Genomic DNA, 23973 nt, shown 5'->3' on the forward strand with positions numbered 1-23973 from the left:
AAAAAAAAAAAAAACATTTCCTCATATCAATTTAAGAATTTTGACAAGAACCTAAACTGTTAAACATTTGCCGTCAACTTAAATGTGATTATTTGCTAGTTTTGATTTATATAACTGGAATGTATATATTTGCCTTTTGAATTGAGTAACAGACAAAAGTTTAAAGATCTCTTTCTAAACTCCTAGAAACTGGTCTTTTGGTCTATTTTAGAACATTTCCTCAAATAAATCAAATCTCTAAAAGAAATGCAAATAAACGGGATCTTTGATGCATTAATGGAGATGAATTGATACATAAATTGTAGGCTGTTAAATCCCAAACTAACAGATTATTCAGGAGAAGCAAACAATTCTCTCAAGAATCAGCCATTTGCCCTTTTGTAGAAGAAACAGGTCAGTTAACTTTCACACAGAATATTTGGATTGACATTAAATCAATACAGAGTGCAAAGATGGTGATGCGAGGAAACCTTTCCCTTTCCTCTGCGGCTTCCTTTGCAGACACAAGCTGTGTGTTGTATCGGATATTAATATATTTACAATTCCTTGTGAAGTCACACTCTGGAAAATGCTAATGATCTACAAGAATGTTGCATGGTATTCAAAGCACAATATAAATGTATTTGACGTAATATAAATGTATCTTCCTTACATAAAGGTGTTACCAATAAACGAACAATTTAAGGGACAACATAAGTGTTAATGTTCTATGTAGAGACTTTTGCAATACATTTTATTCTGTCATTTATGTAAGAAATTATTCAAATGGCTAAATCCCCCAGTCTATTAAAAATAGGAGACAAATATCAAAGAGGGTCCTATGTACATATGTAATATGTATGCATTCATATTTTGTAGACCGAAAATACAGTAAACATTTGGTGCCTTTACTGTAGGTTTAATAGAAAATGTATGGGAGAGCATATTCTTTACACATCAATGTTCATAACCTCTTTTGTAAACCATACATTGGAGACACTCACAATAGTGCTTTGTGTCATTGTTGAAATAAAAAAAACACTATGTGCCACAAGTGTATTTAGGTTATTGCAAATTGTGTTTGAAAACGGTTGAAAGGAACAAACTTTTGGACCAGCAATAAAACGGCAACAAGCTCTGTCAAAGAGGCCTAGATATTTAAACGCGGGTCTTTATCGCCCTCTACTGGCCCAGAGTCCACATGACCAACATGAAGCAGCTGCAGAGAGCAAGCTGGCCCAACATGGACTGGGTTAGTGAGTTGAGGAATAATTAAGACCCTTCATCTTAGTTCAATATGAATACTGCACTGTTAAACACTCTGGTACAACTTTAAGTCATGGCATTGATGGAGTTGTACTCGAGTGAAGGTATGTAGTAAATTGCAGCTAAAAAATGTCAAGTAACTAAAGCTACAATAATCGAACAGTTCCTCGTACATTTGTGCGCATAGGGGGAGTTGGTAGGATACCAGGAGACACTGAGGTGACCGTTGGGAACCGGCCGCTTGTGGGAACATTAGTTCTAGCAAGTTGTTCGCTGGAAATGACATGTTGCTAATCTTGCACCACTTCCTGTGTCCATTGTGTGTCGCTATATTGCTTTACTATTTATAGGTTTGTGTTTGAATAAGATGATATTTATTTTTATTTTATTCTATAAACCATGTACTACATTTCTCTGTGTTGGAATTTGACAGACACTGCTATATTTTCAAAACTGTTACTGGTACTAGATGTGTATTTTGTAAATTGTGTAATGTCTACTTCCAACCTCTCCACCATGGGCAAGACTAAAGAGGTGTCTCAGGACCTCAGGGACAAGATTGGAGATCTGCACAAATTGTTTACAAGACCATCAGAAAGCAGCTTGGTGAAAAGAAAATGGGGGTGGAAACATAATGCGTGGATGGGTCTTCCAGCACGACAATAAACCTTAACATACGGCCAAGGCAACACAGGAGTGGCTAAAGAAGAAGCACATTTAGGTGATGGAGTGGCCTAGCCAGTCTCCGGACCGTAATCCCATAGAAAATCTGTGGAGGGAGCTGAAGCTTCGAGATCCCAAGCATCAGACTCAAATCCTTCAGGATTTGGAGAGGAGTGGACCAAATTCCTTCCTGAGATGTGCACAAACCTGGTGACCAAATACAAGAAGCATCTGACCTCTGTGCTGTCCAACAAGGGTTTCTCCACCAAGTACTAAGACATGTTTTGCAAGGGGATCAAATACTTATTTCCCACAGTTAAATGCAAATCAATTTTTATCTTTTATATAATGTCAATTTCTGGATTTTCTTTTTGATATTCTTACTCTCATTGTTCAAATAAACCAGTAATTTATTTGTAAGTGGGTACACTTACAAAATCTGCAAGGGATCAAATACTTATTTCCTCCACTATATTTGACTCTTCACTTGCTGTAACAAATATGCATTTCCTCTCTGTGGGATGAATAAAGGTATTCTGATAATTCCTCATACATAGTCCTTTAAACCATTTTTTTTTTAAAAGTTAAGACATTCAATGGTAACCTTGTTAACAGATGTGGCAATAACAGAGTGATATTGACTTTTAGTCATTTATTTATTATGCACTTTTTCCTGCAGGTGTGGCTTGAGCCTCATCTCGCATAGCATTTTGGGCAGATGGATTTAGAGGCATTCAGGTTGTCCATCATCTCCAATGCCCTCACGCTCCGTGGCAGGGGGAGACGTGACAGCAGCTTATAGCAGCACTGGTTGATTATACTGTTGGACAACATATACACAAGTTTCAATTCAACATACCAAGTTGTATTGACATATGCACAACAGCGTTGTTTAGGCAATGAAAATCCTAACCCTAAACCTAACCCTGGGTCCTAGGCTTCTCCAATAATGCAACATACAATATACTCAAGACATAAAAAGATAAGTGAAAACACTTCACAGAGCTCAGGAGTTTTACAGCCTTATTGTCTGTGCGATAAACTTAAGCTGCACTCAATAAAGACATAATTAATAAAGTGTTGCTGTCAAAGAACATACCTGGGCACCAAGACTATACCTCGTCTGGGCTTTGGCTTACTAGCCTTCACCACATACTGTATAGCTCACAGTCTTTCCTCTCCTGCTGAGCTCGCTCTTCCTGTTCAATAGGCCGTTCTGCTCTAAAACCAAACATTTCGATTACATTTCTTGAGTTTTAGAAAACCTAATCTATAATTGGCACAAAGGGGGATTAATGAAACACTTACTCGACAAACTTATCAGACTTATCTTTTCTCCTGCATTACATGAGCATCAGATGTCCCAGAGAGCATGGACAGAGTGACTCCTGTGGGTTTTCTATCATCCTTGCTGCAGGCTTCACCTATAGGTGGAGGCTGCTTTGCATTCATGGACAATCCAGCCATGTCAGCTGATAATTTGTCCAACGTGTCAATAGCAACCAGGGGACAATACTACAAAATGTTTATATATAAGGTCATTTAACCTTAAAGAACTAAGCACAAAGTGAAAAGTCATCAAGTATTTGAAATGAATAAACACCAAAATGATCACTGTCATATTATAATCACTTGTATAGGTAAGTAAAACTAACATAATTAAATATTAAACAGAAACTCACAAATCCACTTTGTAAACTTAGAAAACTAAACTAACATTAAAATCGACATGCTAACCTCCTGTTCAATTGATATTGTACATTTTGTTTTCTCAGTACATTAAATAAATAAGAATACATTTGAATAAAAATGTCTACAAACTAGAAAAAAGAGACTTTGCATCTTTATTTCAACTTACTGGATTGCCACTTGAAAGGTTGTGGTTACTGTGATTCATGTTTGTCAAAGAATCTGATCATACAGATGAATAACGGTTTTGAATGGTTCTCCTGTCTCTCACTATGTCTCTCTGGTGTGAAAACTCAGATTGAATGACTGTAAATTCAGTTGGGTCTCCTACTGAACAACTGACACTTTGATTCTATAACTGGCAGAGGTGTGGACTCGAGTCAGACTCGAGTCACCAATTTGATGACTTGAGACTCGACTTGACAAAATCACAAAAGACTTGCGACTCGACTTGGACTTGAACACCAATGACTTGGGACTTAATTTGGACTTGAGTCTTCTGACTTGAGGTGACTTTATACTTTAATTCAGAGGTCTCCAACACGCCGATCGCGAGCTGCCAGAAGAGCAGCCTCCCGTCGGGGAGAGCAGAATCTCCAGCCGCTCCTACTCTTGCTGAGATTCCTTGCAGGCAGGGGCGGGTCTTTATTTAGCTGGGCCACTATGCGGCCAATCATATGCGAGGACACACTAGGATCATACCATTATGTGAAAGAAGGGTGGGGGGCACAGCATGTGTAGTGGTACAGGCCAGCTGCACAGAGCGACGGGGAGCCGGATTTAAATGCTAGAGCGTCGGAAAAAGTCAAGAAATGAGCGAAAACCGAAAAAAGAAGCAGCATCTGGCTGCATTTCAATGATATTGGAGAAAGCAAAGCTGAGTGCAGGATTTGTAAAATGAAAATAACCTTCAGAGCAGGGTTTTTTTTTGTTGGTAACCAGGATTTATTGTCAGAGGTGGGAGAAGTTCAGATCTTGTACTTGAGTAAAAGTACCAGAGTGTAGGAATACTCGGTTACAATAAAAAGTAAAAGTAGAAAAGTATTATCATCAAAATATAGTTAAAGTACCACCTGCAGAGGGATCTAGATTCAGGTGTTCTCTTCCCCATAGAGACCGCCTCGCTGCACATTATCCCTTGCATAAAGATAGATTATTGTGGGTCCCTTATAACATGTTGTACACAGTGGAAATAAACATTCTGGTCACCTCAACATCAGGGATCTTATACATTAAACTCCTTCTGAATCAAACCGTCACGGTAGCCTTACCTTACTGATCTCTCTTAAAATAAAATAAAATAAAACGTGTTACTTTACCAGCAGAGAGAAAATGGATTATTAAATTATGAATATGACTAATAAAGAGCGGTTTGATTATTAAGTATTATTCTGTTGATCAATGTCATTACATTACATTACATTACATTGCATTTAGCTGACGCTTTTATCCAAAGCGACTCACAGTAAGTGCATTCGACCAAGAAGATAATAACCTTGAAGAAAACAGAATCATAAAGTACATCAGGTTTCATAGAGCCAAACATTTCAAGTGCTACTCAACTGGCTTTAGATAAGCCAGTCCTCTGTTAGTAGTATATAAGTGCTTTGTTAATAGTTCTATGGCTCGAAGTGGAGTCGAAAGAGATGAGTTTTCAGTCTGGAAGGTGTGTAAGCTATCTGCTGTCCTGATGTCAATGGGGAGCTCATTCCACCATCTTGGAGCCAGGATAGCAAACCCACGTGTTTCTGCTGATGGGAACTTGGGTCCCCCTCGCAGTGAGGGTGCAGCGAGCCGTTTGGCTGATGCGGAGCGGAGTGCACGTGCTGGGGTGTACAGTTTAACCATGTCCTGGATGTAGGAAGGGCCAGATCCATTCGCAGCATGGTACGCAAGTACCAGTGTCTTGAAGTGGATTCTAGCAGTTACTGGAAGCCAGTGAAGGGAGTGGAGGAGCGGAGTGGTTACATTACATTTGGTGAAAAGCACTTAATGACTTGTTTAAGACTCGTTTTGTCAAAGTTTAGGACTTGGACTTGACTTGAACTTGCCCATCCTGACTTGAGACTTGACTCGGACTTGAGCGCAAAGACTTGAGACTTGACTCTGACTTGCAAAACAATGACTTGGTCCCACCTCTGATAACTGGTATGGTAAGACATGGATTGGAATACTGATGGGAACATTCCAAAACAGAACATGTTATTACAGTAAGCCTAAATGAGTGAAAACAATATAATAACAAGTTAACACGTCAATAAACCAAAAAATAAAACTACTTTGCCCTTTAGAGTTATCTGGCCAACATATTTATCATCACCTAGCTTTTTTTCGTTAGCAATATCACTAACCATCTTCCAGTGGTGGAAAGTCACTGGGTACATTAACTCAAAAACGCGACTACATTTCTGAGGAAAATATGGTACTTTTTACTCTACATTTATATAACGCCGACAGTTACTATTCACTTTTTTACATGTAAAAATGACATAATAATAATAATAATAGATTTAATTTGTTAGCGCTTTTACAGGTGCTCAAAGACGCTTTACATATATAGTGAAGAGAAAATAAAATAGAGGAACAACAAATACATATATAGTTAAAGTTAAAGTCAAATAATACAAATAAGCCAGATTGAAGAGGTGAGTTTTTGTATGTTTTTTGAAGGTGGTGAGGTCAGTGCAGTCTCTGATGGGTTGTCTGATTTGGCACTGTTCAGTTGAAGATAGTTTGTTTGCATCCATGCTTTTATTTCTGAGAGACAGTTGGTGAGAGTGGAGTGTGTTGTGGGGGTGATGGTTTTTGTTGAGATATAAAGTTGTATGTCATCGGCGTAGCAGTGAAATTGAAGGTTGTGGCGACAAATTATTTTGCCAAGGGGGAGCATGTAGAGGATGAAGAGGAGGGGGCCAAGCACCGAACCCTGTGGGACGCCTTGGGACAGAGGAGCAGTGGAGGAGGTGCAGTTGTTGATGTTGATAAACTGATGTCTGTCGGTGAGGTAGGATTTCAGCCAGGAGAGTGCAGTGTCAGTGATGTTGAGTGATGATTCGAGGAGGGACAGCAGGATGGTGTGGTTGATGGTGTTGAATGCTGTGGTGAGGTCGAGGAGGATGAGGATGTTCAGGTTGCCGGAGTCAGAGGAGAGGAGGAGGTCGTTTGTGATTTTCAGAAGAGCTGTTTCTGTGCTGTGTTTTGATCGGAAAACGGATTGAAATGGCTCAAAGAGATCATTGGAGCTGAGATGGGCTTTAAGTTGTGAGGCAACGACATGACATGATGATCCAGTACTGTAAATGTTCCCAGTATTTTCTGAAGTCTCTAAAATAACTCCACACTGAGAAACTACAACATTATAAAGATATGACATGTATTTGTTGGCAGTACAAATATAAAATAATATTATATAGTAAGAAAATATTCTAAGATGGGTCATACAGAAACAAATACTGTGGTTTTATAACATTATTCAAATCAACTCAAATGTAAGCGGGTGACATAGAAAGCCACAGTAACCTAACAATTGTAACATAGGACATTTTTTACGACAAACACTGATGGCTTTATTATTTTTGAGTTGTATCATGAATTGTATTGCTTGCCTTTTTTTTACCTGCTATGCCACTTTTGCATCTATGCCACTTTTGCTGTAACAATGTACATTTCCCTGCTGAGGGACTAATACAGAATTTCTGATTCTGATATCGCATAACCCTCTATCCTTTATGTAGTATTGATATTTCTTTATTTGTGTGCCCATGTTCTTTTATTCTTTGTCCTCACTGAACTGATACTGCTGCTGCATAGACTTTATTTCCCATGTGGATCAATAACTTTCCATCTCTCCGGTCTTAAATTAGAGAAGCTAACTGATTGCATTCTCACAAAGCCTTTCTTATTAAGTTATACTTAGAAATAACAACACAGTCAATTAAGTGAACATTTCAAATCCCTTTACAGTTTATCTACACTGCTTTTATGAGCAAAGAGTATCATATGTGAGTATAACCCTTAAAATGGAAACAACCCCATGTTTCTTCAACCCGCTGGGCAGTACTTTAACCTTAATAAAGGCCACCATTTTGTTAATTTAAACCATCTTCACTCTGGGGCATCTTTGAACCTCAACCTTGGAGAGGAAGCTTGTCACCCCACTCCCCTAACCAATAATGAACAGTACACATACTGTCATTTAACTTTAAATGTGCTTATTTTGCCACTTGTATGCTTTAAATATTGTATTCACTTGTACACTATGATTATGTTTTTGTCAACATATGTTGTATGTTTTTTATATATGATTCAAATATATTCATTAAAATGGAAATTCGTTCTGATTGCTTAAGTGAAAAAGCATCCGTTCATGAGTGTACTTTTTCTTTTATTCATCCAAATTAAATACAATTTGATGCAAATTAAAAGAGGTGTAGGCTACTTGTGCTTAATGGTCCGATTAGTATTTGAATCATTGTGTTTATTTTAAATTATGTTGGGTAAATCCCTGAACACTACAACTACTACTTGTAGTATTTGTTAGTCCATTAATACAATATCAAGAATATGTATAAGTATCTTTAATGTTAAATTGTTTAAATATTGTCAAATTTGAATCGTGTTTGACACGTGATTATTATGTTGTGCGGTGTTCTGTTTGATGTGGGTCACGTGAGCAGGCCACGAGACATTCATTCGCTAAGCACACGTTCAACAAATTGAGACTAATTAGCTGGCTAGCTGACTTCTTAAATATGACCTTTTATTGATGCTAGCGGTTATAATTTGGACATTTCTCACAGGCTGTTTGTCCACATCATGGCTTTTTCCCTGGTGAGTAAAACACTACATATATTGGTGTATTGGATTAGTCTAACGTTGACATTGGACCTTTAGTGTGACATGAAACTACCAGCGACGTATCTCTCTTCTAAACTCTTAATTCCTACCCAAAATAATAGTTGAAAAACCAGCCTAATATATGCTAACCTTGAGCTAGACTTCTAGCTTTAATTAAGAAATCATTCCCCCTGTCTTTTGGTTTCTTTCCCTGCAGAGAAACGATCCCCGCAGGCCAGACAGCCCGGACTCGGAGTCTGCGGCCCTTTCGACCTGCAGCAACGCGGACATCTTTCGTAGGATGAACACCTTGCTGGGTAACGCTCTGGATTTCAGCGGTGTGTGCACCACACCTAACAACACCAGGGGAAAGCCAGACCTGCTGTGTGGTAAAGTCTGTTTAGTATTTTTCCACTCTGCAGCAGGTCGTCTTGGCTGCAAGAAGCAAGAGAACTATAAATGGTTACTCTGGTGTATAAACACAAGGTTTCAGAAACAACTAAATCCAAGTTAAGTCCCTCCACTGAACATTACCCATTTTAATTCGAGCTCAAATGGGAAGATGTAGTTTTATTAAAGTGTTTTCATGGCTTTAAAGTGAGTGTTTTTGGTTAATGTTACACTTTAAGGACCAAATGTATTTTTAACACATTGCTATCAATACTATTTTGAGTAGAACATTTTGTGTTCATTTGTTTATTGTAGGTCCAAAGATAATCAACCAACTGCTTTTTTTGTTGTTAAAATATCACAATTTCCCAGAATGCCCCCATGTGACATCTTGACGTTTCTGGTTCTGTCTATACCAAACAGTCCATAAACCAGATGTCTGTATTTAAATTCTCAAACAATAAACGCAAGCATTTGACCAGCTGAAAATTAAAATGTCTTTGACATTTCTCATTGACAAAGATCTTGCCGGAATTATATTTTCTGTTGAGACTTATTGGCAAAATGTGTTTGCTCTAGTAACCAGCACCCTATGTGTATATATGTATGCATACTTAAATTAAAGATACACAACCTCTGTGATGGCTACTGAATTCCCCTGCTGTGTTATGTGATATGTATTTTTGTTGTGGAGCCACATTTGGGCTAGAAACTATAAAATAACCCCACATGTTATCATGACTGGTTTGTTTTTAACAAGATGGATATTTTTTTCATGTTAAAAGTTTCATCCTCACAGGCATCCATCTTATCCAGAAGGCCATCTGTTAGACCTCGTTCACCTTGTCATTATCATTCAGATGCCAGCAGCTGATTCCTGCTGCATCGCAGATCTGCAGCATTGCAGCACATTGAAGTATTTTAACCCCAGAAGCGAGATTGGCCAAGATTTTTGCTCGGCACAGTGTCTGCGTACTTTTTCTTGTAGTGGTCATTTGCTCTGGGCATTTCTGTAGTCTTGGTCCAGATAATGTAAAGATGTATACACGGCTCGACATAAGATACAGTATGACACTAGTGTGTGATAATTTACAATTGATGCAGAAGGGAATTGTTTGTTGCTGCAAATGGAGTTAAAATGATGTTGTAGCCTCTCTCCCCCTCCACCCTTGCTCAGTGTTGCTGAATCAGGGCTGCAGCTGGATGCTATCCAGGCCTGGAGGGAGGAGCTGGCAGTGCAAATTGCTCCGTCCTCATCATCTGATCAGTCAGCTGATTTTTCCCACAGCAAGGCTCTACATGCACAGTTCCTTTTTAAAATCAGGAAAATAAACTAGTGTGTGATTTTTAACAAGCTATCTATTTTCTAATAACCAATTGAGCAGCTTTAAGTGTGGTGTTTTTATTTTTATTTTAAACAAAGTCTGCTGAGTCATTTGCTCCCCTGCTGCCTTCCACCATGCTGCTGTAGCTCTGCCCCTCGCCTCGCCCTCCCTCCTCCTGCCTCTGTCTGTCCGCTCGCTCAGGAAGCGAGGCTAGACGGAGTTAGCTGTAACTGGTAGCAGTGAAGGCTCTCTTCCCACTCACTCAGAGATGTGCTGTGCCTACCAGAGAGGGGACTACTTCCATCAACAAACCAATAGCTCCAGCAGGAATTTTTCATTACACAGTTGTTAGGCAAGGAAGCAGTGAGGTGGGGGGGAAAGCTGATGTCATTAGCAGGGGTGTGTGTGTGTGAGTGCATCAGCAGCCATGTCACATGCTGCTAGGTGGGTCAGTGATGCGGACAGAGATGCATGGCAGTTGCACCGGGCACAGAGGCAGCAGGTTAGCTCCCCCGTCAGCCAGGGTAGGGGGAGATGTGGTCGTGTTCAGGGAAGTTTATTTTTAAACAAGATTTATTTTTCACAGAAACTGTTTTGTGTGACTAGTTACTCCCTGCCCATTTCTATGCATAGACTGAAACAGTTCTTTCAGCTGCCTAACAAATTCTCTCCTCTCTTCTCTAAATCTCTGACCTGGATCTTCAATCGAAAAGAGTCGGAGCTGGCTGCGGTGGGCAGCAGGAGGATGCTCTTCCCAAACTGTGGTGGAATTGCTGGCTCCCAGGACACGCCGACATCCAGGGGCCCTCCGGGTGTCGCAGACCTGGGCCTGGGCCTCCAGTCCCTCCGGTTGTCTGGCTGGGACAGACCCTGGAGCAGCCAGGATACGGACGCACACAGTTCCCCCTCCCAGGTTCAGACCAGCTCACCCTCCAGTAAGTACCACTGTTCTTGTTTACCTCGATGGATAAAAGGAATGATGGCAAAACCAGCAAATATGTTTTTAAACAATCCATGTCAGAGGGAGGTTGGTGGTTTTCCAAATAGTTTATAAGCTCTGTCCCTAACCCAATTTATCTTAGCATTACAGTAGATATTGTAACATCTGTGAGGTAGTGTGTCTTGACTTGTGTAGCCCTCATGTTTAGAAATATGTCGTGCATCATCATTACAGCAGTCTGTGTGTGGGAACAGACTGTAGCGTCAATAGGGAGGATGATGTGGCAGTTTTGCTTTGCTGCATCTCTAGCTATCCAGCAGGCAAACAAATACTCCAGTCGAGTTACTTTTTCTTTTCCTTAAACGTATTGGAAGAGATGTGTATTGTAACAACAAGGTTGACTAATTTCTAAAATACGAAGTACCTGTTGATGACACTGATGATGCCAGGATGTTGTTTTTCATACACGATATACCAACCCCCCCCCAAGTTAGCTGCTTATCATTTGTACATGGGTGATGTAAATACTTATATCGGATGTTCACAGTTCTTAAATGAGTCTTCTTTGTGGAGATAATCAAATCTTATTCATATAGCACATTTTAAAAGTGATTTTTGGTTGAGCCAACACATTACTACATTCACAATAAAAGACAATTTACAACAGAAATATAAAAAACACAGGGAATAGTCAGGAGTCATGCTCCGCTCTGACTAGAAGGCCAGGGAGAAGAAGTGTGTTTTTAGTGAAGATTTAAAACCCCTAGGCTCTGGGCCGACCTCACATGGAGGGGCAGAATGTTCCAGAGCCTATGGCCAGCTGCTGCGAAGGCTCGGTGCCCTCAGGTTTTGAGCCTGGTCTTGGGCACCATCAGCAGCAGCTGGTCCGCAGAGCTTATAGCTCTGGCTGGGGTGTAGCGATGGAAGAGTTCTGCTATATAGGTCGGAGCCAGCCCATTTACTGCTTTAAAAACAAATAAAAGGATTTTAAAATCAATTCGGAAGCCAATGGTGAGGCCAGGATTGGGCTGATGTGGTCATATTGCAGACTGTAAAGGTGCCTCACCTGCCCTGATCCATTTGTAGTGCTATAGTTTGATCGCTGCATGTCCATACCCACCCAGCATCACTTAATTTAGAGCTTTCTGAACTGGGCCCCGGTATAAAGTCTGACAGAGCTTTGACTGCGGCCTAAAGCGGAATAATACCCCTCAGTGCCACATGTTTACTGTTAAAGGCAATACACCTGACTCTCTCTGTTATCGGAGGAATAAAGCTGCTGGTTATAGTTCAGGAGCTAGCCTTTGTTTTTGAAAGGTGATGGATTAGTTGGCCACCAGTTTGTAAAATGTCTAACTTCTGTGACAAGGTTGTGTTCCAGGTTTTAGTCAGCCAAGTCGCCAAATATCAAAAGTAAAACTGCTTTAAGCTTCGCCTCAACTGTGTGTTGCTGTTGGCAGCCAGCTTGTGCACCTGCACATTTTGGGTAATTAGAAACCTACATTATGTGACTTTGCCCCTGATTAGAAACCTGTTTTGCAACTTGATGAACAAAGATGCAAATGTTAGAAACTTGAATTTGCAATTTCTGCATGCCTCCTCACGAATCGATATTGCTCTGTAGATTCAGCACACACTTCAGTTTGCTCATCCTCTTGCAAAACAAACAAACGACATCAAACAAGCTAAGCAGTAATGCCGCCATGGCTGAATCATCTTAATAAGACTATTAATGGTGTTGTCCTTTTCCTCCAGTGCTGGGTATACTGAACAGCCCCTTCAGCAGCCTCCTTGGGAAGCCCCCAGGCTACCTGCCCCAGGAGTCCATGAGCATGAGTGCTGACTTCCTGGAGAAGTTTCCAACCATGGCTCGCATAGCAAACCGTCTGGACTCCAGCTCCTTTTTAGACTCTCGCTCCAACAGTCCTGAAGACTCTGAGACCAGCGGCTTCAGCTCTGGCTCAGACCACCTCTCTGAAATGCTGGTAATGATACTGGTTCTGTGATTCCTGTTTATTATTGGATTGTCAGAGGAGCTCAGTCATAGGGACATTTTGTTTTAAACATGGATTAACCCGCTGGTTTGACCTTAAGCCATAAATGATGGTGGGCCTTTACTTAAAATGCGCTCCTTTCCTACCTCCCTGTAAAATGCATATTTTTAGTAAGGCATCTCGGCCCTTTCTGATTTGTATTAGCTTTTTGTTGTTTATTCAATTGCTGCACTTGGTTTATCTATGATTCATTAAAATGTACATCTCCAAAGCACTAAATCGTTTTTACAAGAGTTTCATTTACAGAACTATTTTATATACTTCCTCAGATAACTTTTTTTTTTCCGTTGAGCTACACTCAATTAATGTCAACACTTTCTACAATGATGTTCCATATTGAAATCCACTGGCTCTAAGGGCGCCTCATACAGTGGCATATATGGCCGTTGTCATTAGCCAGTCTTTAACTTTTTGTGCTAACATTTTCTGAGAACATATAGTAATCATTCAAACTCTATACGCTGATCATATTTTAAGTATTTTGTCTTCAGTAGGGTATAATCTGGAAATGTCTTTTCTCCAGTCGACTCTGCGGATTTCCCCTCCTCTGCCTTATATGGCATCAAGCATGCAGAAGGACCTGCTGCGGCTGGGCGGGCGTCTGGACCCCCAGGACTCCGGCTCCCCTCTGACTCCACCGCCAAGCGTCAGCCCCGCCTCCGGCATTTCCCGCCGCTGGCGTAGCAGCTCTCCCTGGCCTGGTACAGACATGCTGGACCACCAGCCTGACGATACGTTCAGCATTGAGAGGGAGGCCCGCCTGCACAGACAAGCTGCAGGTGAATCTGACTTCAGTCAAATGTTGTGGTCTCTAAAGCTCACTCGTAATGCATAATGAATAAGTCGTGGCTTTGTGAAAAAAAAAATGTACCCCAGAATTGTTGCTTACCTTCTTTTCTTCTGGACGTTTCAGCTGTGAATGAGGCCACGTTCACCTGGAGCGGCCAGCTGCCTCCCAGGAACAACAAGGATCCTCTGTACTCCTGCAAGGTCTTCCTTGGTGGTGTGCCGTGGGACATCACAGAAGGTAACTGCTGCTTTATTGTAATTTGACTAATAATATTGATGATTTTTAAGTCTTACAGTGCGATTCTAAAGGGGTTATGTATGTATATTAGGGGTGCAACAACTAAATCGATGATCAAATTAGTTGCCAACTAATTCAGTCATCGATTCGTTGGTGACGTCATCACGTGTGTTTTACGCGCCGTTAAGCTCCAACGTTATTGGTCTTTTTATCGGTACTGGAGAAATTTAAAAAAGATATGTCATGTATTATTGCTACAAAAACTTTATATCGCAGTCTTAGTGTCGCCAACTAGTTTCTAATATGCAAAAAGACAAACAAATGCGTCTATGATGTATTTTCGATCTTTCCAATCGAGACGAGAGATCTCTCTCCCCGTCTGTGTGCGAGGGGGCGGGGCAGTTTACACACACGCGGCTGCTACATGCAGCAACACACTGCGGTGATGGCGGAGAGAAGCGCTCCGAGGTGTGGTTAAACTTTACCCGTCTCGATGTGGACAATGCTCGTTGCCAATAGTGCAATAAGAGTTTAGCATGTAAGGGTGGTAACACCAGCAATTTGTCTAAACATCTTTCAAAAGTGCTCCACATTCAGACGGAGGAATGCACCGGGTTCGACTGTCTTTCTAGAAGCTCTGTAGCCCCGTCCACGAGTAAAGTTTCCACGTCAGGTGTTATGTATGCTAGCAGCAACACACGGAGTTAACTACATTATACAAACATGAGTTAATGATTAGAGGTATCGGAGTTATTTATTTAGTAAAGGTTTCAGCTATTCTGTTTAGAATTCTGTCATCAGATTATTTAATACCATTTATTAAAACATTGTTTCTTTTGATGTGAAATATTATTTATTTAATTTAAATAAAAAGCTATGTTAATTTTGTTCACAATTTGTTTAGTTAATTTATAATATATGTATTTTTGAATCAAGTCTTCATTGTTAGTTTCCACATGCCTAAAACAACCTCAAGCTAAATCTAAAAGTTGATGGCTAAATAAGAGCGTTTAAGAAATTGTGCAAGGCATAATAGTCGATTAATCGTTTCATTAATCCATTATCAAATTAGTCGTTTGTTTCAGCCCTAATGTATATACTTGCATAATCCTGGTAGGGTAGGCTAAATATGCTAGATACAACATAAAAAGTAGAGTAAAAAAAAGAATCAGGATTGCTTTTCAATATTTGTCACAAACCACGGGCAATCTGTGTATCATACCAAATTCAACAAGGTGTAGACTGGCCAAATCTCCAACATCGTAATGAAGATGACTGTAAAGGCACATCTAACTTTGTGGCTCCTGGAGTCTTGAGTCCGAGTTTTTTTTTCTTCTTTCTTTTAGCTGTACTTCTGAGCACATGATGGTCAATAAAAAACCTAAAAAGTTTAACTTTTACATTCCAAAAGTTGACGGGTAGTATGATAAATATTTTGGTTGGTAAAACTATCAAGGGAATAAGGAATTTCTAATAAGAAAAAGATGCATGTTGTAAAAATTGAGGCTGGACCACATGACTCTTCTGTTAACTAAACATCCTTTTAGCTTTGTTCACCAGTATTTTGGTGACACAAAAAAAATTATCTAGTCATTCAACCATTGAAAAGTTGGAATCAAAAAAGCGAAGAATGATGCCAATATACAGTTTTTGGTGCACACCCTCCAATATGAATGAACTCTCTTCTTACAGCCGGCCTGATCAACACCTTCAGCGGTTACGGCCCTCTGAGTGTGGAGTGGCCTGGTAAGGATGGAAAGCACCCTCGCTGTCCTCCCAAAGGTAATGTTGCTAAAGGTAACGACAGGCTGGTAGGCTATTTCTATTCCTTCATGGTGTCAGGGTGGCACAGCGGTGAGCACACAGCATGTTGGTGACGTTGGCTGGAGGTCTCTATAGCTACACAGAATAGTGATCATGGGAATTTAAATGTAGCATAGATGGATGAAGGTGACTAAACATGAGTATGCTTCATAATAAATTAGACCTGTAGTAACTGACAGCTTGTGAAAGCTTTTATTAGATCCTGTGATTTTTAACTGATCACCTGTCAGTATGGTTGGTTATCGTTTGAATTTCCACGATTCTGATTCAGATTCTACTTTTCGATTCCGGTTCTTAACGGTTCTCGATTCTTTGAGGGGCAGGATAAAAAAATGATAAATGCTACTTCCACCAAAAAATTACATTTAATCGAGAAACTTTCACACAGGTTAGTTTACAGTAATATAATATGTTCACATTAATCAGTCTGTTTATATTCACTGCTATGTAACTGTAACCTGAGAACCACTGAAGCTACATCAGTGAAACAGTCCAACTTTTAAGGAAACCCCCCCCCCCCCCCCATTTAAAAACAGTTCTTGTTGAGAAAAACAAGCATATCTGCCTTCTCAGGCATACCGGGAAGAAAGGTTTGAACATTTTAAAGTAAAATGCTTCTATCTAGTGCACTTTAAGCAGAATTACTAGAGACTAGATCTAGGGGGTACAACTCTAAACACCCATATGAAAAAGATCGGTTTACATTTGAATAATTAAATAATTATGTGAACATAACCAGTAACCTACCATAGCCAATAACAAACACATGTCACTTATTTTATTTTTGTTGTTCATTCATATCTTATTTTACTATTTTATTTATGCATATTTTTGTATCTCTAGTTTAAAACGATATGTCTGGTTTACTGTCCTATAGTATACATTGGAATGATTTCAAACCTGTTTTATCCCAATAATTATTAAGGAGTGCCTTGGAAATATGTGTTTACATAAATTGTGATCAAAACGTTTGAGACCCACTGAGATAACTTAGACTAAAGTGAACTATCTAAACACTCGAGTGTCCTTTACCTCACTGAGCTGAAGTTATCAGCCTCAGTCTGACTGGAGAGGACTCTCCCTCCACATCATTGTAGAAACATCTTCTTCTTCAGTTAGAGGAGCTAGCACCAGATGCTAATAACAACAGCGCTGGTACCGGTGTACCGTCCCTTTCTCCCTCGCTCACGCGCACTTTGGCTGTCAGATAAGCCAACATCCACCATTTTCATCACTTACAGCGACCATCGTACAGGGTAAATGAAAAGTGTAACCGGGATGAAAAGGGTGTTACATTTACTTAATTATGAATGTTGTTACATCAAGGCTGAAAAACGGTCAAAACGTTTTTATTTCCCTCCCAGAGCTGTCAGCGCAGTGCCTCCACAGATCTGGCGCCCTAGGCGAACATCTATAACACCAGTGCGACGACCCCATGGGCCGGCCCTGGTCCCCACCCCGCCGTAGTCATACAATAGGCTACGGAAAGCGGCGAGAAACATTTCCTCAGGCATCGAAAAGCGGAACCGAAATTCACATTTCTAAATGATGCCGTTGGAATCGAAATGTTGGAACCGGAACCGGTTCTCGGTACCCAACCCTACCTATCAGTGGGTCTTTTTTAGGACTGATCTATTTATGTTCTGATGCAGTGTTCAAAACAAATGTCTTCATAATTTGAGATGTCTACCTGCTACATCATTTTCTTTTTGTATGGCTTATTTACAGACAATTTAAGAAGAAATTAACTGCAATGATTATTTTAACTATGGATCATTTGTTGAATACTTTTTGCTTAATAAAGGTTCAACTGAACTGAAAATGGATAGATGTATATTTAAACATACTGTATATCCTAAAGTGTTGTTTGTTATTTAGGGTATGTTTACTTGGTGTTTGAGAATGAGAAGTCTGTGCGGGCGCTGCTCCACGCCTGCTCCCAGGACCCCTTCCACCCCGAGGACACCAGGGAGTACTACTTCAAGATGTCCAGCCGCAGGATGAGGTGCAAGGATGTGAGTAGTACAGTTCTCAGGAAATGTTCTTCCCCTCTAAAGTATATACTTGAGTCTTTTCATGGTACTTTTTACTTCCACTTCAACAGTATATAAGAGTATCTGAAAATATATATGTTTTTAAACAAAAAGACAAACATTTAATTGTTCCACCTTATCAATAATGACAAAATGATGAGGTTTGCATCAGTATTTTTTACTTGGCACATTAATCAAGGAGGAAAATTTGTTCCAGTCAAACAATTAAATATGACCACCTACTACATGAATGCATGATTACAAAATAAATGTAATGTAGTTACAGGGTGCATGTTCCTACACTAAAAGTACATTTTCTTGATTAAAGTTACATTCTTTAAGTTAAGCAATATGCAGGACTTAAACCTGTACGAGAGTTTTTGAAGATGGTACCTTTCCTTTAGTCAATGAAGTAAATGCGGATCCTTCTTCCTCCAATGACTGCAACATGGAGTTGCCAATGTTCTTACGATATCCACACCCCGATCTCTTCTGCAAACTGCTGCCAGACCTGCAATTAAATACTAACCCACTCCAAAATATTACAAATACAATTCCCCTTTTTATTGCCAAAGCACAATAAAGCTAATCAAATTAAACGATCCAACAGAAAACTTAATGGCATAATTTATAATCCATTAATTGTTCATAATAAACAAATAGAAAATAAAAAGCAAAACATTCCAGCAGCTGACGAGGGAGCATTTGCTGCTTTTCTGATTTTAGACTTGGCTATGAATTTTGACAACAATTATACTTTAAATAATTGACTGGTCGTCCAGCTACACGGTAATGAGTATTTTCACGTTATTTTTATATAGGATTGAATTTTCCATGAACAAAGTTGCAATGTTTGTGCAAGAACATTTTAATAAAAAGTCCAAAAGGTAAATAATTTTTAAAAAAACTCATCAAGAGAATTAGTTGGAGTGACTCGTGGGACTCGTGTTCTGGTTTCAGGTGCAGGTGATCCCCTGGGTGATCTCTGACAGTAACTACGTGCGCTGCCCCGCCCAGCGTCTGGACCCCAGTAAGACGGTGTTTGTTGGGGCACTGCACGGCATGCTGAATGCTGAGGCGCTGGCCAGCATCATGAACGACCTGTTCGGAGGGGTCATGTACGCTGGCATCGACACGGACAAGCACAAGTACCCCATAGGTGAGACCCCTGTGTTCCTGCAGTCTGAAGACCTCTGGTTAGCTTTTAATGACGTACTAACTGGTATAACTTCAGTCCTTTGCACTGATTATAATGAAGGAAATAACTTCAGAAACAATTGGGAGCACTTACTGAGTCACATTCATAACCCTACATAGACAGGAAGCAAGACACTTCACCTGAACTTGCTCCTGTGGGTGGCGTCCACAGTGACCATTGCATGTATAAAACATATGTGTAATGTGTATATGTAAAGCGCTTTGAGCACTGGAAAAGCGCTATAATAAATGTAAGGAATTAATTAATTAAAGGTAATGTTTTAATGGGTCGGGTCCTCGAGATTATGATTTTACATTTTTGGATCATTTACAGTTCTGACTATTGAGAAATCAGAGAAGGCCATGAAATGATTGTTTTTATAAATATGGTCTCTTTCAGGCTCTGGACGCGTCACTTTTAACAATCAGCGCAGTTACCTGAAGGCTGTGTGCGCAGCATTTGTAGAAATCAAAACCCCCAAGTTTACAAAGAAGGTAAGACACTTTCCAGCATGGTTTATAACTAATTTATGTGATGTATAAAACTACCTGTCAGCATATAAAGACGTTTTTAAATTGGCAACACTTTTACTGAGCTCATATTAAGGCATTGTCTTACTGTAGTAAGAGATGTAAACTATGATTCGTTCCCCGCTGGTTATAATCCTTAATGTCCCTGCGGCTGTTGGGGAGAGTGACAGCCTTTGACTCGCTGGTAAATAAATAAGTACAAATACCTTATCAAATACCCCCCCCCCCCCCCCCCCATCAGGTCCAGATTGACCCGTACCTGGAGGACTCCATGTGTCAAGTTTGCCTTCGCCAACCCGGGCCTTTCTTCTGCAGAGACCAGGTCAGTGGAACTTTGTCCTGCTAGTTTGGTGCTGGTTATGAAAAGTAAAACATTTAACACAATTCTGATAAACGTATTGATAAATTAAAGGACTGTTCATTATAGGCTAGTTTTTATTGTCATGGCAATTTAAAAATATTTTTTAGTTTACAATATCTGCAAAGAGGGATTGTTATTGCAATAGTGCTCTCCTTATGGGTTTTACCTCCGAGTAGAATGGACAGCATTTGTATTGATTGTGCATACTGTCTGACTTCAGTACAGCCATATTGCTGTTAGACGAGCGCCACGGGTTAACCTGTGAAATGTGATTTCTTCCCACAGGCCTGCTTCAAATACTACTGCCGCTCTTGCTGGCACTGGCAGCACTCCATGGACATCCTGAGCAACCACCGGCCCCTGATGCGCAACCAGAAGAACCGGGACTCCAGCTAGAGCAGAGGAGCACACTCTGAAGGGGCCCCTCTGGAGGGGGGCGGCTGCCCGCCAAGGAGAGCACGTGTGCCAGGTGTCCCTCTGCACGAGGGCATCGCGGCACTCCACCAGGCACTGGGGATATCACTGTAGAAAATGTTCACTTTTGCACTTGCTACTTTTTTGCTGTTCACAGTGGCACTATGCACAGTGTTGGGATGACAAGGGGCCCTTCACACTTATGCATTTTCTCAGACCGGTGGCTGGACAGAAAGTTGGGAGTCAGCCTATGGTTAAGAAGTGGATGAAAATGCTCTTTTTTGTGTTCTTTTTTGTTTACTTGTGTTGCATAGTGAAGAGCATCACGCAAGTCTCATGCCGTTCATTGGCAAATGCCATACAGTGCCTTTAAATTTTTATTTTTCTTCCATGCTCGCTCCCACTCTCCCCTACCCCCAGTTGGCATCTGTTTTTCCTGTGCAAGCCAACTGGTGTTTCTTACTTTTGGGAGTTAAACGTTGGGCTTCATTTAACCAGTCGCATTTCAGACATTTTTACGCAGTTTTTTACTAATTTGTACACACGGTTTTAAGTCATGACATGAACATTTTGAATAGAATTCTACCAGGCGGCCGTTTTGGGAAAATCCCCCTTTTTTTTTTTTCTCATACATTTTTCTTTTTAATTTGCCCTCCTAAACTTCAACTGAATGGGCACAATGTTGGAAGTAGAACTTTAACTTGCTTTGTTGGTCCCGTTATATTTAATGTATTTACCGATAGTACCTGATATGCTTCAACTGGGCAATCTATCATTTCTCAAGCACCTGATGGATCCTGTTGAGAGCAGAGTGAATGAACATTTGACTGTATGTAGTTTAATTTTTGCACTTTTTAATTTGCACGTGTGGAGAGGTGGCAGTGGTTTTTAAATCACTTTTGTACATCAGCAGGGGGACTCGCCTATTTTAAAACAGCTGCTTGTTTCCTGTTGAATGTAAGAACTTCCACTTAGTTGATAATACATTACATCTATCCAGAGCTTGAGTAGACCAAGTAAATGATTCCACGCTTTCTTATCCCATTTTGCCTTCCTGTTCCAGTTGGACATAAATGCATAATAAGCTGTGTGCCAAAGACAAAGTGTCTTTTCTTTATCCATTAAGTTTGTGATGCTGAGCTTGTTGTCCCTTAGCCCAGCTGCTTTTTAGAGTTTTGAAAGTCTACCTCATTGTGGTCTGCCAAGTTTGCTGCTACTAAGTTGTGGAGTATGTTCAGATTGGGCACAATAAAGGTGTTTAAGCATTACCTGCTGTGTCCGACGCTTCTCTTCTGGGTCATCTATCTGGTCAAGTCATCACTGTCGGTTCTGTGAAATCTTAAAGAAAACAAGTTCCATGCATCTCAAAAAGACAAGACTGTATGCTAGATTATTTCTAAATGCTCATTTCAGCTTGTGACGCTGTCACATCAGCAACACATTAAAGTCAACAGTCAGACGAGTTGTGCAAACTCATTTTATAGGAAACATTTGACACTTATGCTTGCCACTCATTACGAATACTACAGTTATTTTTCTTTCAGTCCATGGCGTGTTACTAAGCATTGGGTTTTAAATAAATTGCATTTTATCGTCTCTGTAGCTTTAACATTTTGATAAACAAAACCATTCATCTCATTTTACATGCTGGGCTGAAATGGACTAAACACATAGATAACTCAGCCTGACTAAGTCTGGCTGCGAAATCACTGCATTCAACTTTTCTCACAATGCAACTTGTCTGGACCTTTAGACTTTCCCCGGCTGTCTCTACAAACTCCAGGCTTTCTTATTTGTTTGTCTTCAAGATGAGATTAAATGTTCAACATGGTATTCTCATAATATATATTATATATTGCTTTTTTTTAATGATATTTTCAACATAAAACTGACTACTTTTTAACATACTGTCACTCTTGAGCAAAACAATGATTCTCCATACTGTGCAAATACTATTCATATTTTTGACATGCTTTGACTTATATTTTTTAACATAGTATACTTTGATTTTACGATCTATTTTAATATATCGTCACTTTCTTAAACTAATGGCCCAAGTCATATTTGAAAGTTTTTCAAAAAACTGAACCAAATATAGAATATATGATATATATTAATTTCACACAAAAAGGTCATGACAATATATGACCATTGACGTACAAATAACACGGTCAATTGTGTAAAATAAGAGCATTAGATTACTTAGGCCAATTTACGAACATGTTGTGACTTAGGCAATTTGAAACCTGACTTAGGCCTTATTACTTCTGGAGTAAGTGACTTAGGCAAAACAGTGCACTACTGTGACAGACCATTGGGCTGGGTCAGCCACAAACAGTGGATGCTAGAAGAGCATACAGAGACTCAGAAAACAGAGGGCAGTTTGGCTGTGATTGGCCATTAATTCAATATAGAAAACTCAAATGGTATAACTTAAATCACTCTTGGCTAAATAAAACAAAAGGCAAGTAAATCAAACACTGAGGAGGCATGTGCCTCTCCTCACTACCCCCTCCAGCTTTTCTTTTAATTGTAGCTAACCCTTTTCCATTCAAATCAGTTTCTCCCCTGAATCGTGCGTGTGTGTCTTGTGAAATTAAAAGGCTAAATAACTACACAACATTTATAGCCTAGCCTATAGTTTAATAAACATCACTTACCAACAGGGGACAAGCCCTGAACCATGAAAATAACTTAATGTATCTGTTAGTTTTTCTTTCTTCTTGAAGCAGCCATTTTGTAAAGCTTGTCAAATTGCCTAAGTCACAAGACAATGTGACTTAAGCAATTATCTTTTAAAAATATATTGCCTAAGTCACACTCTTGACATAGGCCATTATACTATCAGGGTAGGAACAGCACTATCCTTTCAATAAGGATGTAGGCAATTTTACCAGAGGTGGCAGCATCAACAAGAGATGATTTAGGCAAGCATTTTCTCCAAAATATGACTTAGGCCATTAGTTTAAGAAGGTGACGATATCTGAATTTATATTTTGAACATACTATACAACAAATTACTTCTGAAATACTATGACTTTTGTCATATTTCCAACATACGACTTGAGATATTTTGGACATACTATGACTTTTTTTCATGACATTTTCAACAATTACTTAATTCTCAAGATAACTCGACATTACATGCTCTTTATTCATATTTTTCAACTCGCTATGCTATGACCTTTTCACAATATTTTCGACATACTACTATACTATGAGGTTTATTCATATAAGTATACAATAAATTATCTCATATTGTCAAGATACTTTACAATATTTGTAATGACTATTTCCACATACTATACAATGTTTCCGTTAATATTTTTCAAAAGACTATACTATGACTAATCTTTTTAACATAGTACACTATGAGTTTTTGTTGATATTTCGCATAGACTGACTTTTGTCATGTTCTTGACATAGTATACTTTGAATTATTTT

The 23973-nt window shown here is 39.7% G+C and overlaps 1 protein-coding gene across 5 annotated transcripts; it reads left to right on the forward strand.

Moving 5' to 3' along the window:
* The first annotated feature begins 8391 nt into the window (after positions 1–8391).
* On the forward strand, positions 8392–21797 carry cpeb1b (cytoplasmic polyadenylation element binding protein 1b). 5 transcript variants are annotated; one of them, XM_034079299.2, is made up of 12 exons: positions 8392–8427; positions 8651–8822; positions 10862–11083; positions 12844–13073; positions 13666–13921; positions 14056–14169; positions 15862–15966; positions 17872–18008; positions 18987–19185; positions 19624–19718; positions 19996–20076; positions 20401–21797. In XM_034079299.2, exons 1-12 carry the CDS (start codon positions 8413–8415, stop codon positions 20509–20511), a joined length of 1737 nt encoding a protein of 578 aa, XP_033935190.1. In that variant the 5' UTR covers positions 8392–8412; the 3' UTR covers positions 20512–21797. The 5 variants fall into 5 exon arrangements, with proteins under 5 accessions (XP_033935190.1, XP_033935176.2, XP_033935181.2 ...); XM_034079285.2 differs by having other exon boundaries at positions 8651–8771; XM_034079290.2 differs by having other exon boundaries at positions 8651–8750.
* Positions 21798–23973: the final 2176 nt, after the last annotated feature.

Source organism: Pseudochaenichthys georgianus, chromosome 3 (genome assembly GCF_902827115.2).
Source record: "Pseudochaenichthys georgianus chromosome 3, fPseGeo1.2, whole genome shotgun sequence".
NCBI lineage: Eukaryota > Metazoa > Chordata > Actinopteri > Perciformes > Channichthyidae > Pseudochaenichthys > Pseudochaenichthys georgianus.